Here is a 16,215-nt window from a genome sequence, read left to right as displayed (position 1 = left end):
CTCATTCTGACTCATGTGCAAATCACACTTTCCATCCTCGTCAGTGTTAACCATTTCACTGTAGTGACCATTTATAATCCATTTGTGCCAACTCCAGACAGTTTTATTCAACTTAGAGGATACATTTCAGATGAGGGTAATCAGATATATAAAGTATTAGCCTTCATTAGCCCCTTCACTGCTGTGCAAATGGAAATTTAAACTAATACTGTAATTGCAATTGCATTATAGCCCTTTATTCAACAGACCCCTTCGTGATGAAAGAATGTAAAAAGTATGGCTGGAGTTAAAAAAAAGATTTGCCTATGTATCCCCTTTGAAGTTTAAAATCAGGACCACAGTGTATTTGCTTCCAACTTTCTTTGCTGTTATTGTTGGAGTGGGACGCAATCATATGGTTGCACCAATACGACCTGGCCGTGGAACTGCTCGGTTATGCAGATATCTCTCAGTCCCGTCCCTGACCCCCAAATGGTGGACAGTGGAAGAGCATATTTGGCGTGCAGTCAACTGGGGTCACGTGCAGATGAACCAGGGGTTGAAGCTGGTACTGTTAGTGTGGTAATAGTGTTACCACTCATCACTACTCCCTTCCATCATTTCAAGATACCCTGCCTCAGATACTCTTCACTGCTTATATCCATTCACGTCATCATCATCATCATCATCCGGACCTCCAAGGATAGGATGAGGAGTAGCAGTGTCTAGACAGCACAAACTTGCCCAATCCAAACAGGCCACACTTCCATTCACTCACCATTCAAGCCCCCGGAATCCTGGCTCTACTGGATACGCCAAAAACATTCACCACATTCTGCAGCTTCACACAAACGTATCCGATTGAGTCAATCTGGACGCTGCCATGCTCACAAGGGGTGCCAAAATCCCTGATCATGCACTTCTCCTCAAAATTCCATTCATGTGGTGTTTAGAAATACTGTACAGTGTTGTACTGTACCAGCTTTTAGTTTTTACAAGAATCAATAGTACAGTGTAAAATTGTAATGAATCCATTGTACATTATTAATTACATGATTTTATTAAAAGCTTTAAATTGTAGCATTAAATACTAGAAGTGGGTGTGATTTTAAAATGTTCTAGGTGGTAGATGAAGAGTAGAAACAGACTGAAGGCTGATGTAAGAGAGGGCATTAAATTGTTTAGTGCTGTACCAGTCTACCAGTAATATGTACCTCGATGTTGGAGGGGGCTGCATTTCGAAATGGAAGGTAGAAGAGGAGTTTAATCATGACAGAGAAGTGAAAAGAAATGCTGGGGAGGGTAGACATTTTATTAGTGTTTTCATCTGTATATTTTCTGTATCTGTGCTGGAGAGGGTTGCCCTCATGTGGTGGCACTGATATTATTGACCTTCTTCATTGCCTCAGTTTTATGGATGTCTCTCAGCTTCCTTCCTCTCCCCCGAAAAGAGGATATTGAGCTGCAGGAGGAGGGCAGTTTCAGTCTGCAGCCCATATGCGTCACATTCAAGTGAGCCTGGGGTCTTATCTGTCTGTATTTACATGTAGAGGGTACATGAAAAACTGTAGACCGAGAAAGGGTGGTGTTGAGTCCTTAGTCCACTGGTTTCATATTCTGATGAGTCTAAAGCTATAACTACTTTATTCTGTATCTGTACAGTATTTACATTGAGGGAGCATGTGAAATGACTGTAGACAGAGAAAGGCCATAGATAGAGTCTACTAACCTTTTCTTCCTACCCCTGGCTTAAGGAAGGGTAGAGCTAGGTTTCACACCAAATTAAGACATGTCATTCAGTGTTTGGCTGTTTTCACACCAAATGCATGGTAACTCTAAGCCCTTGGCCACCCCGTTTGGGATACATGGCGTCTGGCAATGAATGAATGAAAATGAACTCATACAAGTGGCCCCACTGGACACAGGTGGGTGTGGGTGGGTGTTTTGCATCACTGAAACCTGTAGATGTCGCCCCACTGGACATGGGTGAGCTGAGATGAGAAAGTTACAGTGATACAGAACTCCCGCTTGTGCCAGCAGGTATTGGTGTGGACGTAGACTTAAGGTGGTATCTTGATAAATTGTCAGACAGCGTGAATAATAAAGTCATCATGAGCTGTTTCACTTTCTACTGTAGTCAGAGTAAAGCTTTGAACTGTCACTGTCACCCTTCTAGTCTGGTGATACATTTTTTTGTGTATGCTTGCTACTGTCAGATGATATCGAGTTTAGGAGAGCCCGCTAGTAGTGCAGGGGTTAATGAAGGCTGTACTATTCCCTCCAATTTGAAAAGTCTCTCCTAAGCTGTATAAAACCATCTGGAGATAACAGGAATAACATAAACACTACATTATCAGAGTGGAGGAGCTGACAGTGAACAATAGATCTCAGTTCATTGTGAAACTCTGATTGCAACCTCTTTTTTTTTTTTTTTTTTCCCTAAGTCTAATGTGGCCTAAAATGGCTACCTTTTTGTCTTCAGAACTGAGTTGTAACATTAAATTAAAACTAGAATATGATGATAGTCACAAAGACGGCTGTGGAAAAGAATTAGAACTGTAGCATTGTCTTATTCAGACACAGCTGCAGAAAATAAGTTGCTAAAGGATGGAAATATGGGCCAAGTTAATGTGAAAGAACTGTAACAGTAAGAGTAGAGACTGAAGAGAAACCATTGCCCACGAGTGTGCAAGGACAGCATAAGAGAAAGTGTTAAAGAAGGTGAGTTGTGGAAGACAAGGTCATTGCTGAGTAGGGACATATGTCAAGAGGTATCCAGGACCATTCCCTCCAAAATGTGGCACTAGACTGGATATATGGTGTATTACAGTGTATAAGTCCACTGGAAGCTTGTTACTATATGATAAAGAAAAATGTAGATAGATTTTTTTTTTTTCCCTTTGGCTCTTTTAAAGCAGTGATAAGAAACAGGGAAGTGAGCATGGAGGTAAAAAAAGTCACTGCATGACAGTATTGCGATACCAACTCTAACGCACGGAAGTGAAGACTGTGAAGCTTGGACCTTGTTGGAAGGAGATAAGTCAAGAGTAAGTGCAGTGGAGCACATGAAGTTACATAAACAGTCTGACAAATTAGGAAGTAATGGAGCGTTGTGGTGTGGATGTGGATGTGATAGAAAGCGTTAGGAGAAAAACACTGAGGTGGTTTGACCACGTGGAGAGGATGGAAAGCGAGAGGCTAATGAGGGGAGTGTATATGAGTGAGTTGGTGGGGGGGAGAGGGAAGGGGAGGCTAAGGATGAGATGGAAGGATGGAGTGGAGAGGTATATGAGAGAGCGGGGTGTGAGCTTGGAACAGGGCAATGAAATAGCAGGGGATCAGGTGACATGGAGGCGATGTTTGTGGTCACCCCTTACGGGATTAAGGCGTATGGCAATAGACAAACAGATAGGATTCACATGATTTCCTCCAATCTTTAGTGGGAAAAAGATGCCAAGATGTTGCTGATAATGATACCGAGAAGACAATCTTTGAATAGCAGGAAAAAGCCATAGCTAAGGAAGTCTGTGATAGTTCGAAATTCAGTAACTGGAAAGAGGAAAAAAAATAAAAAAAATAGTTTAAGTGCATTTTCTGTTGTTTAGTCTCTCTGAGGATGGGCTGTGTGTACTATAGTATGAGACTCAGAGAAACAAATAATTAACCCTTACACTATGGGAAATATAAAATAAAGTTGTCTAAAGGTAACAAGAATAAAGTTTAATGCATTATCATGCTATACTGAAAGGCTGTAGTTCAAGTCAGTCAGTGTGGTACTGTACTCCCAAGGAAGATGGGAAAGCTAGTGACATGGAGAGTTGGAGCCCCCTTTTCAATAACCTACAAAACTAGCTCCTGCACCACCCTCCCTTTGCTGACCTTTTTCATTAACATTGACGAAGGGTAGGCCAGCATATTCTCCAAAACATATTCCTCCAACTGCCCACTGTACTACATTACATGCACACTACATACCACACATCATACTCTACTGTGATACGAGTTGGTGCCACCAAGAGCATATGTCTGGAAAACTTTGCCCATGCTATTTAGGGAGGCATGGGGCAGGCTCCGTCAGTGACACTTTGGACCGGATTGAGGCTTGGGCTGTCCCTGTTCTGGGGCTGGGTGGATGGGGCCTGTGATCTGTCTCCACCTTTCATTTTAATAGAGAGACTGCCAGAGATTGAGGAGCGTAATGAGCTGCTATTAGGTAACCAAGGCAGATGCATGCATGTTGAAGCTTTTATAAACAAAACAACCGAAAAAAAATAAATGATAACTGTTTCTACCTCCTTCATTACAAGAACTCTCCAAACTGAATGTAATTATCTGATCCTCATTATCGTCATCATCTCTGTTTCCAATGCGTTGCTCTCCCGTGACAAAATTGCCTCCAGGCTACTTTACCCTTACATGTTTCACTCACTCTCAGTTTTCCTTTTCTCCCTCCTCTAAACTTTTACTTTCTTAATCCACACCACACATTGTTTTCCTCTTCCTGCATTACCCTTACTTTCACTTTTGCTAATGTCCTTCGGTACTCTATATGCATCCTTTGAGCATATCTACACCCATTCATGTATTCCTCATGAATCCACTCAGCACTGCCATATTTCATGCCACCCCTTATGGAAATAAGGCCTCTGGCTATAGAAAGATAGTTAGATTTCAATCATCTAGTGGTGGCAAGAATGAAAGTTAAAAGGTGCTACAATTCAGAAAGGGTTAAGCTCTTTTCTTGTGCTGTCCTCCCTACTAATTTGATAACCCTGCCACGTGTTGGTCTAATGAGTTAAGGTGATCCAGTCGGTTGTGGTCCATGAGGTTCTACATCCAAGGGGTGGTTGGGGTTTATTGCCCACATAACGCTGCTGAGGGACGAGCCTTCAATGTGTGGGCTGAGTAGCTTAGTCCCTGGCCTCTACAATCCTGAGAAGACAATACAGAGTTCGACGATAAATGAATGATTATCACTATTTAATTTGCTAGTCGATGAAAGTACCCAGTCTGACAGCGTTATGAGAAGTTCATATATAAGGAAAAAATATATTATTATGCGGATTGTTTTGTAAGTCAGAAGACCCAGGATTTCGAAGTCTTAAATGACGTATGAATGAATGTGTGGCCCCTTTTGCTGGGTAAGCTGTTTCATAATTCTGTTGTTGTAGTTTCTTCTTTTTCTTCCTTGTTTCTGGGTTGATGGTCTTTGAGTGAGGTGAAGTCAGTGAATGTACAGCGAGGTTGAATGGTGAGGAATTGGAAAATGTGAGTACGTTTAAGTACTTGGGTAGTGTGATGAGTAAGGATGGAGGTTTGGAGGGTGAGGTGCTTGAAAGGGTACAGCAGGGAAGAAAGGTTGCTGGTTCCTTGAAAGCAGTGATAAGAAACAGGTAAGTGAGCATGGAAGTGAAAAAGTTACTACATGACAGTATTGTGATACCATCTCTAACGTATGGAAGTGAAGCTTGGACGTTGTTGGAAGGGCACAAGTCAAGAGTGAGAGCAGTGGAAATGAGTTATTTAAGAGGAGCCTGTGGAGTCACATGGAGAGACAGGCTGACAAATGAGGATATAAAGGAGCGTTGTAGTGTGGATGTGGATGTGATAGGAAGCGTTAGGAGGAATGCACTGAGGTGGTTTGGCCATGTGGAGAGGATGGAGGGTGAAAGACTGACGAAGAGAGTGTATGTGAATGAGGTGGAGGGGGGGAGAGGGAGGGGGAGGCCGAGGATGAGATGGAGGGATGGGATGGAGAGGTATATGAGAGGGGGGGGTGAGTTGGGAGCAGGGCTGTGGCATGGCGGGGGACGGGGCGGCGTGGAGGCGATTTGTTTGTGGCCACCTCGAACGGGATTGAGGCGTCTGGCAATAGATAGATAGATAGATAGTTTCTGGGTTGTCTATGCTCTCCTTGTCGCTCTCAAGCAATCCATTCATACCTTAGAAAACGAGCAGCCTAGTTTGGATCAAGTGGCTTACGTCACTTGTCATGATTTCCTGTTTCTCTCTCTCTCTCTCTCTCTCTCTCTCTCTCTCTCTCTCTCTCTCTCTTTCTGTGTGTGTGTGTGTGTGTGTGTGTGTGTGTGTGTAGTCGAAACCATCCGTCTGTATGTTTACCCATCTTGCTGTTATCCATTTATCTACTTATCTATCTAGATTTAGGATATTTAGCAGATCTGAGAGATTATGTTATATTAAAAATGAGGAGTCTACTCTTCGCTAAACTCTATACACGTTCAGTTAATAGGACGAAGTTTACATTATAAAACTTTTTCACGAAATATAGTTACCGACTGACTGGTTGATAATCTATTAATGTATTTATATATCAGATGCAAGGGTTGTATTCTTATTGGCCTTGGAGATTTCGCAATCTAATCGACACATAACTCCTCACTATCATGTAATATACCTTACTGATGCAAAACAATGTCGATATTAAAGGATATAAATAACGGAATATAATGTTAAGAAGCAATTTGGAAAATAAATCGCTTAGGAAAAAGTGCTACGATATCTCCTATTGCTCTTGACTCATTGGTCAAGGTTAGGATGTTGATGATGATGCTATACTCAGGCAACGCGTCCATAGCACTATACAGTAGTTCCTTCACTTTAACCTGCCTCATATTTTCATCCTCTTGCAGCTTAGTTCACATAGTTCAGTGGCAAAATGAGGCAGCTACTAGTGGTACCCCTCTACACCCTCCCCATAGAATTTCTTCATGACCCGCGCCATATTCTAGTGCTAATATCATGTTATATCTCAGCATTCAAGACAGAGAAATGGCAATTTTAGGCCAAGTTGATGTAAAAGGAGTATAAGAAAGCAGGGCAACACACGTCCTTAATTTGTTTACCAGCCTTGTTCCGCCTGAGAGAGGTAACGGTGTGGCTCACTTACTGTTAGATGCTGGCCTTTATATTGTATCCTACTTTATCTCCCTCCCTCCCTCGCCCACTCATTCACAATGCCACACCTCCACCCCGGGGAAGGTTTCAGGCAGGATGGGACCCCCAAGGGTCGTACCCCACGGGGGCAGCGGCCCCCGGGTGTCCCACCTAAAACCATTTGGCACTGCCATTTATTCATTTATTTATTTATTACCTAGGAACACGAATTTTTGCACAATGGTAGACCTTCACTCGCACAGTGTTATACGAGGAAGTATGGTGGAACCCCCGTGGCCGCCCACCAGAAGGGGGGAGGCGACCCCGGTGGTCTTAGTCAACGTCATTATGCTCGGCCACAGTGTGAACCAAACATGAAACTCTGCATTTTGATAGATGTTCACCCCGGCCTTGTTTGGGGGAAGGGTGGAGCCTCCGAGTGTCGCCTCTTGCGGGGGAGGGTGCTGCCCCTAGGGTTCCGACAAAGCCATTATGCATAGCCACAGTTTTTAACCTAGGAACATGAAATTGTTCATGTTGTAGACGTTTGCGCCATAGATTTTACACAGACACACGAAATTTTGCACGGTAGTAGACCTTCACCCGGACCAGAGTTTGTAGAGGGTGGGACCCCCGGGTTAACCCATCCACATCCTAGGTAAATAATTACTCCTTATCCTTACAGCACTGCAGAGATGGGTGCGGCTAGTAAACGTGTCATTTGTCTTCTATATATATATATATATTTTTTTTCCAACACTGAGCTTGTCACTCTAGGAATACACTTGAATGAGAAATAAGGACGAGTTGCCGATATTATTCTTTGGATTTACTACTGTCACCTACACGAGTCACCAATGTAGACAACCAGTTTTTGCCGGGTCAGAATCATCCCTTAGAAAACGATGAGCAAGTCGAACTTCCATCCAGGTCCCCAAATGCAGTGCTGGTTTGGGTATGACGGAGCGAAGGATTATATAAGAAAGCCATACTAAGCAGCGGAAGGTGCGTGGGAGGGTCAAGGTTACGAGAGCTGGAATTCACGGAGAAACTTGCGATTTGTCTTTTTTCGTAACTTTTATTTTTGAAAGAAGGAAGAAAGGATAATGTGTGTGTGTGTGTGTGTGTGTGTGTGTGTGTGTGTGTGTGTGTGAAGGCCACGGAAATTTCCCACATCTCATTATTCTCAGGACAAAAACAGATTGATCTTAAGTTTATTTTGCATCTGAGACCCTGAAACACACACACACACACACACACACACACACACACACACACACACGCACACACAGCCACGTCCCTCGCGAAACGATATTTATTTATGCAGGAAAGACAAAAGAAAGGGAAGTGCATGGTCTTCCTATGTCGCCTTCTTCCTGGAAAAAAAACAGATTCAACTTACGAGAGGAATGGATCGTAAGTCGGTTTGTGAATCCGGCCGTAAGACACGGGCCCGGTTCTCGTCGGATAAGGAAGCTCCCTAACACCTTTTCCTAGTCGATTTATTTTATTTATTGTACCTTACAGCCCTCTTCAGCGTTACATAAATCCTTCCAATATCGCCATACTCTGTATAACTAATGTCTATCTATCTATCTATTGCCAGACGCCTTACTCCCATACAGGGTGGCCACAAACAAATCACCTCCACGTCGCCCTGTCCCCCGCCATTTCACTGCCCTGCTCCCAGCTCACACCCCCCTCCCTCATATAGTTCTCCACTCCATCCCTCCATCCCTCCATCTCATCCTTGGCCTCCCCTTCCCCCTTTCCCCCTCCACCTCACTCACATACACTCCTCGTCAGTCTCTCACTCTCCATCCTCTCCACATGGCCAAACCACCTCAATGTGTTTCTCCTAACGCTTCCTATCACATCCACATCCACACCACAACGCTCCTTCATATCCTCATTTGTCAGTCTGTACACAAGGAAATTAACCAGCTGTCCAAAAATAAAAACAAGAATATTAACCAGCTGTCCAAAAATAAAAACAAGAATATTAACCAGCTGTCCAAAAATAAAAACAAGAATATTAACCAGCTGTCCAAAAATAAAACAAGAATATTAACCAGCTGTCCAAAAATAAATCGCTAAGGGAGAGGTGTTAGGGAGCTTCCTCACCCGACGAGACACTGTGGTATGGGAGAGGTAGGATTGAGAGCACCCTGAGCACTATTAACAACTTCCTTTCGTAGCACAGGCCCCTCTTCCACCCGAGTATGTTTGTAATGTAGCGGGATTTAAGTCATCTACTGTGCGGTAAATAAACGATTCTCCGTTCACTTTAACTAGGCGCAATATTGTCTCTCCATCTTCAGTGCTGGGCTATGAGATTAGCACTAGAATATGATGCTATACTGGCCTAAAATTGCCATCTCTCCATCCTTAGTGCTGAGTTGTAACAAGAGATTAACAATAAAATGATACTAGTCACGAAGGATTGCAATGGAAAGGTTGTAAAGTCGAAGCATTACAATTTTCCTCCACCGACCTATGTAAAATAAGCTGCAAAAGGGCGAAAATCTGTGTCAGGCTAGGGTAAAAAACATGAAAGAGGTGCTATGGTAAGGATGTAGAGCTGTAGTACCGTCTTTTTCTGCCACTGAAATACGCGAAATAAGCTGCAACAGGACAAAAAAATAGCCAGATTATGATGAAAAAAATATATTAATATACAACAAAAAAGGGTAGAATATGAGTATTGTTGTGAGTATGAAATTGAAATACGCTGTTTAAAAGGGCATTCACTAGAGATAAAGTGAGTTTATGCCATCGATACATTAAATCGTGTAACATCCATCAGTCTACTTCTTGGTTTCCTGCAAACTGTGTATTACACATGGCTCATGAATGAACAACTGTTTATATTTGTTTATGATTCTTCACATGTTGCATCTTTTGTTTACGTTTAACTTTATGCTTTGCCAACCGGTAACTCGGATATATGGGTATGTCTGTCCGTTCATGATGAAAAAAATGTTATATGCAACATATCTAGGGGCCATCTGACACCTTGCGTTTGTCTGGGTGTGAATCATAGAGGGATTTTATGAGCATTTATTTGTAAAAAAATATGCATTAACCGACAAAAACACTGGATGTAAAATATTTGAAAAATAATTTGAATGGTATGTAAGAAAAATTCTCTATTATAACTCGATTTTTTTTCATTAAAAATATAAATAAAAACTGGCAGACATTGGTAGACGAATGCGCCTGGCGGGCGATGCTCAGCTGTTCACTGTTTACTCCGCCATCTGTTGGCAGGGAGGGTAGTCGCTGATGAGCTTCGAAGATGGTTGAGTGTGGCGATGAATGAAGTGCTTTCACTGTGATTTCTAACCTATGATAAAGTTAAAGTGTGGTGCAGCTATGTGTGGAGGAGCATGAGGGTGTGAGTCGTGTGTGGAGAGTGAGATGAGCGTGGCGGGCGTGATATAAGGAGCAGTGGGAGCGAGATGGGAGGCCAGCAGGGGAAAGAGAGGCACCTCGGATCAGGCAGAGGTACAATAACCCGTGCCACCAAAGCCAAATATCAGTCCGGCCGGGATATAAGGATTACCGCTGGAGCCAACATCTTCACCGAGCACAATGGTGAGTATCATGGGCTGGGTTGTGTGGGCGTTGGGGGTGTGTGGGCGTGGGGGGAGAGTGGTGGTGGGCGGAGATGTGTGTTGACAGCTGCGGCATCCCTCACCCCACCTCACCCCGGCCCCACCTTGTTATTCCACCTACTACCTGTTTTAATTACTCCTACTGCCAGCATCAATACCCTCACACCTACTACTATCACCTACTATTACTTTACTCGACACCACTTGCTATAGTTACCACCGCAGACCATCGTACTAACTAGTTTACCTACTATTCAAAACATCTCATTATAACTTGCTACTTTAATTAAAATTTTGCACCACCACGTCCCTCACACTTGCTGCTATCACCAGCTATTACTATCCCCGCTACCATTTGTTATAGCTACTACTACAAACCATTAGACTGATATCCGTCTAACGTAGGCTGATATTACTGTTCTGTTAGACTACTATTATTACCCCAACTTCCACTGTCACTACCCTCACAGCAACCGCTATCACCTACTACTACTGTTGCTGGAATTGTTTGTTATAGCTACTACTACAAATCATGATGCTTATTGTTAGACTACCGTACTATTTTGCTAATGGTACGGTACTGTTGTGTTATATTGTTATTGTTTCTCCAGCTTCCGCTACCAGCACCCTCGCTCCTACTACCAGCATCTACTACTACTGTTTCTACTACCATTTGATATAGCTACTACTACAGACTGTTGTAATAAGACTATGTACGATTCACCTCAGCTATTGCAATTACTGTGCTGTTTAATTTCCACTACCACTGTCATCGCCCTCACACCAACTGTCATCTCTCATTGGTGTTTTTTATACCATTTGATATAGGTACTACTACTAACCATTCTACTTTGACTGCTGTTCACCTAGACTAGACTACTGGAACTATAACTATGCTGCTACTTTTTCCAGCTACCACCACCCTGACAGCAACAACAACAACAACAACTTTTACTACTACTACCACTGCTACTACTACTACTACTACTACCACTACTTCTACTACTACTACTAATTTGCCACCATTTAATATAGCCATCATCACAGTGCTTTCTACAAGACTCTTATTACTTTAACCAGACTGCCATTGTAATTACCGGTGCATGGTATATAATGACTCTAGCATAATTATAAACAGTTACTTCCACTACCACTCCATTAACAGCAAGTAGTATCTTTATCAACTATTTGGCCATTACCATTCAATATAGTACCATACTATTACCATCCAACAAGACTAGCTGCATACCATTACTATTCTTACCGGATTTACTGTGGACTGCATTTGAACTGTTACTACCATATATAGTAAAGTTACCACTATTAGCATTGCTGTACCATTACCAGTCCTGCCTTATCAACACTACCATAGTTCTCTCTACCAATGGGCTGCTACCATTTATTAAAGCCACCACTAACACAAGCATATCATTCCATTCCATTAGTACTGTACTATCATTACTGTACAATTGTACTATGTGGCACTGTCTTCTGTTCAACTACTGTAGTATTTGTGTCTTATTCAGATACTGTCATTTGATATTGATAACATTAATTCTACAGTATGGTATTGGTACAGTATTACTCTTATCCAGGGCACAATTTGTCTGCTACCACTACTTACCATCATACTACCACGACTTACAGTACCATCATAGTACCACTACTTACCATCATACTACCACGACTTACGGTACGATCATAGTACCACTACTTACCATCATACTACCACGACTTACGGTACCATCATAGTACCACTACTTACCATCATACTACCACGACTTACGGTACCATCATAGTACTACTACTTACCATCATACTACCACGACTTACGGTACCATCATAGTACCACTACTTACCATCATACTACCACGACTTACGGTACCATCATAGTACCACTACTTACCATCATACTACCACGACTTACGGTACCATCATAGTACCACTACTTACCATCATACTACCACGACTTACGGTACCATCATAGTACCACTACTTACCATCATACTACCACGACTTACGGTACCATCATAGTACCACTACTTACTATCATACTACCACGACTTAGCATCCAACTACCACGACTTACCATCATACTACCACGACTTACTATCATACTACCACCACTTACCATCATACTACGACTTCTTACCATCATACTAACACAGGACACCATCGTACTACCACGACTTACCATCATACTAGGCCTACCACAACTTACCATCATACTATGGTACCACTAGATACCATCATACTATTACCAGATACTATACATCTCTTTAATTCTTATCACTATCATTACCGCCACAGTTACGGTATCTTTCTTCTGCACTTGCTATTAATAACACTTGTGCCACGTAGTAATGACTTAAGTTGAAATTATTGATCCTTAATAGTTTCTTTGGTTTTAAGTTCATTTAAAGTATAGCTGTTCTGTATAATAAAAGGAAAAGCTTGTATGTATGATTGCAGTGTTTTATCCTGCCTTTTGGTTAAAATGTTCTGTACCGGTATGTTACGTGTGTTTTGTATGTATACAGTATGTGTACAGTTTGAGACAGAATTGTGAACCGTATTTAGATGTAAGTTTGGTTCAGTAGTGTGTGGTTGCTGTGTGTGAATGCCCAAAGACACGTGTACATTTTGAGTATATCTTGAGATAATTATATTACCTTTGCTTATTATTGTTAGCTATCTCATGTAGAGCTGAAGTACCGTAAAGAAATATTGATCATCAAACACTACTGCCTCTACTACTACTGTTACTACTACCGTACTACTACTACTACTAGCTACTACTACTTCTGCTGATACTTTTTTTTTTTTAACTAATTTTAGATCATGTGGAGGTGAAGGAAATTATCATCCAACTCTTCATTTATGACCTGAAGCCTTATTAGACTAAAGGAGACAGCCAGCACCGTGTTTGTTGCCAAGGGTGATGTCTGGCCTTGACATCATTTGTAGAGTGATATCACAACCATTGAACGACATAATTTAGTGACATGCGCACTTTACATTTATTACTTTTATCAGGTTGTTTTCACTTCGTACAGATCCGTAGCTTCTTTTCAGTTTGTTGATAACCAGGTGTAATCAACTTGTTTTCACCTGACACCGATTCCTAACCTTTTCAGTTCAGTTCATGGCCAGGTGTAATCAGTTGGTTTTCACCGGACATTGATCCATAACGTTTTTTCAGTTCAGTTCATGACGAAGTGTAGTCAGTGTGGAGGATAAATGTGAGTAGTAACCAAGGAGATTCATATCCACTTTATATCTGACTCATAGACTTTAACCTGACAGTGACTTAGTGTTCAAACTAAGAATGGCCCATTTTAGTCTGATGAAAACACACTGACTGTAGCTACCACATACACGGTAGCCAGGTGTTGGAGAGGGGTGCCTTCATGTGGTGGCACCATTATAAGTTAACCAGGCCGCTCCATTGCCCGATTATACAAAATTCCTTCAGTTCCTTCCATGCCCCCAGAAAGGAGGATGGTAGACTGCAGGAAAACGATAACTTTAGCCTGGAATCCACCATCCATCTTTCAGGGGCTAGGGAAGAAAGTGAGGGACCTTTGTATATGGTGACCAGGTAATGAAGCTGCCTGGTTAGCCTATATCAGTGCCACCACGTGAAGGCATCCTCCATCGGGTTAATGTTAAGATGTTCTTGGAGCAACAACAAAGACAAAAACAACAAAAAGAACACAGTGTCATGGCAGTGGGATTGGTAAGACATCTTTAATCGGGCCACCCACCACTTGGGTATTCAGGTGTTCCAATGGTGTGACAGTGGCTTATGATCATGGTCTTCTGTACTGTACCTGTCCATATCTATACTGTCTTTAACTTGGCCCAAAACTGCCATCTCTCCATCTTGAATGCTGAGCTATAAGGAAGAGATTAATACTAGCATATGGTCCTAGTCGCGAAGAAGTGCTATGGAAAGGACTCAGAGCCGTAGTATTGTCTTCTGCCACTGAATACGTGAAATAAACTGCAAAAGGACGAAAATCTAGGCCAAGTAAAGGTGAAGGAACTGTAGTCTGATTAGCCCTCCAGTCTGACTACACTTGACCATCAGCTGAGCAGCAATGGGTTTTGGATCTGTGTCAGGTAGTCATAAGTTTTGTAATAGGTCGAGTCAAAGATGATTATGATTGTTGCCGTGCGTCATTTGTACATTACTGTTATCCTAAGGCAGAGATGGTACGGTACCGATATGTCAACCTATGATTACGATTGATAAATTACTGTATAATTAGGTAGGGTATGTTACTGTTGTGTCAGGTCAGAGATCAGATGATAAATACCGGTATATTACGGTACCATACCTTCGTGATGAAGATAAATTGTTTGTGACCACTCAGAATTAAGGCGTCTGGCTGTAGATAGATGCAATAGAAGATAGCCTTGCCCACTTTGAAATGCTATTACGGTAGCCCATGCCAAGTCGGAGATCAGATGATTATGTTACTGTGCTTTTATAATGGAGGCATCACCCTTTGCAGGATAAGCCTAAGGTGTCTGACAATAGGTAGACAGATAGATACATCGACCTTTATGATAGCTTGCGTTAAAAATGCAATACAGTATATCAAAACAGTATCCACCTGAAGTGTTCACAAGCTTCAGGCCAATATGAAAAAGTACACAATTCATTAACAAGAAAAGCTGCTCTGTCTTTTGGGGAGGAATGAGATATACCGTATAGGCAGTGCAGAAGGCAGGAGACAGTGGCAGCAGAGGATGGTCATTAACTTTTGCTCATGACTGTACATCATCGGTATGAAGGGGTTATTTCCCTGAGTACCCTGCGTGTAGTACTCCTACTTTTGTGCTTTCCTTTTTCTTTGCTAGGTTATTGGTGGCTCTCATGCTTTATTGGTTTCCTTTAGCTACCGTACCATACTTATTTCTTAACCCTGCCTACCCATGTATTAGTGAGGGGATATGATGATGATGATGTAATGGAATGATGAATAAAAGTAATCATTGTAGAATAAGGACTCAGTAAATTAGCAGTCTTTATACCGGCGTAACATAATGACACTTAACTAAATGATAAAAAGTTTGAATTGGTGTTAGACCATTGTTGTTGCGTATCTCCCTAGTTTGGAAACTACTGAAAATAATGGTAAATAAATACGGTATGTGCATTGCCTGTTTGTTTTATGGTGAGATTTTTTTTTTTTTTCGGTAAATATCCCTTATGTATCTATTGTTTACACACACACACACACACACACACACACACACACACACACACACACACACACACACAATAAAAAAATGCTAAAAGAAAGTGGTATCAGCAAAAACATAGCTATACTTTACAAAATCTCGCTGCTAGAAGAAGAAATGGTAGACCGAGAACGAGGGGAGATGATGATGGGGAGTACCGGGTGTATGAGGGAGGGCTGTGTTGTGAGGGAGGGAGCGAGGGAGGGGGGGGGTCGTTACTGAGTAGGGAGAGTGATACCTTGAGGTCTTTTTGTCGAGGGTGTCTCTTACAGGATGCAGCGTCGGGAAATGAATAGATTGCTTGATAGACTTGCTGTTCCTACGCCCCCCCCTCTCTCTCTCTCTCTCTCTCTCTCTCAGGGGCAGAATAAACAATACTGCGACCCTGCACCCTTTTCACAGCACTTCTTCGTGATTAGCACCATATTCCTGTGTTAATTTCTAGGTCAACGTTCAGGGTAGTGAGAGATGG

General features: G+C 42.1%; 1 protein-coding gene across 1 annotated transcript in view; it reads left to right on the top strand.

The window, feature by feature from the left end:
• The first annotated feature begins 10,302 nt into the window (after positions 1–10,302).
• Abl (tyrosine-protein kinase Abl) overlaps positions 10,303–16,215 on the top strand; it is a 103,621-nt gene continuing 97,708 nt past the window's right edge. Inside the window, exon 1 of the mRNA XM_080266190.1 lies at positions 10,303–10,470. Within this exon, the coding sequence (XP_080122316.1) occupies positions 10,335–10,470 (136 nt within the window). The 5' untranslated portion in view covers positions 10,303–10,334. The remainder of the gene's footprint in view (positions 10,471–16,215) is intronic.

Source organism: Coenobita brevimanus, chromosome 19 (assembly GCF_032717465.1).
Source record: "Coenobita brevimanus isolate Jiangsu-jjx chromosome 19, ASM3271746v2, whole genome shotgun sequence".
Taxonomy (NCBI): domain Eukaryota; kingdom Metazoa; phylum Arthropoda; class Malacostraca; order Decapoda; family Coenobitidae; genus Coenobita; species Coenobita brevimanus.
This window is presented reverse-complemented; position numbering and strand designations above follow the sequence as displayed.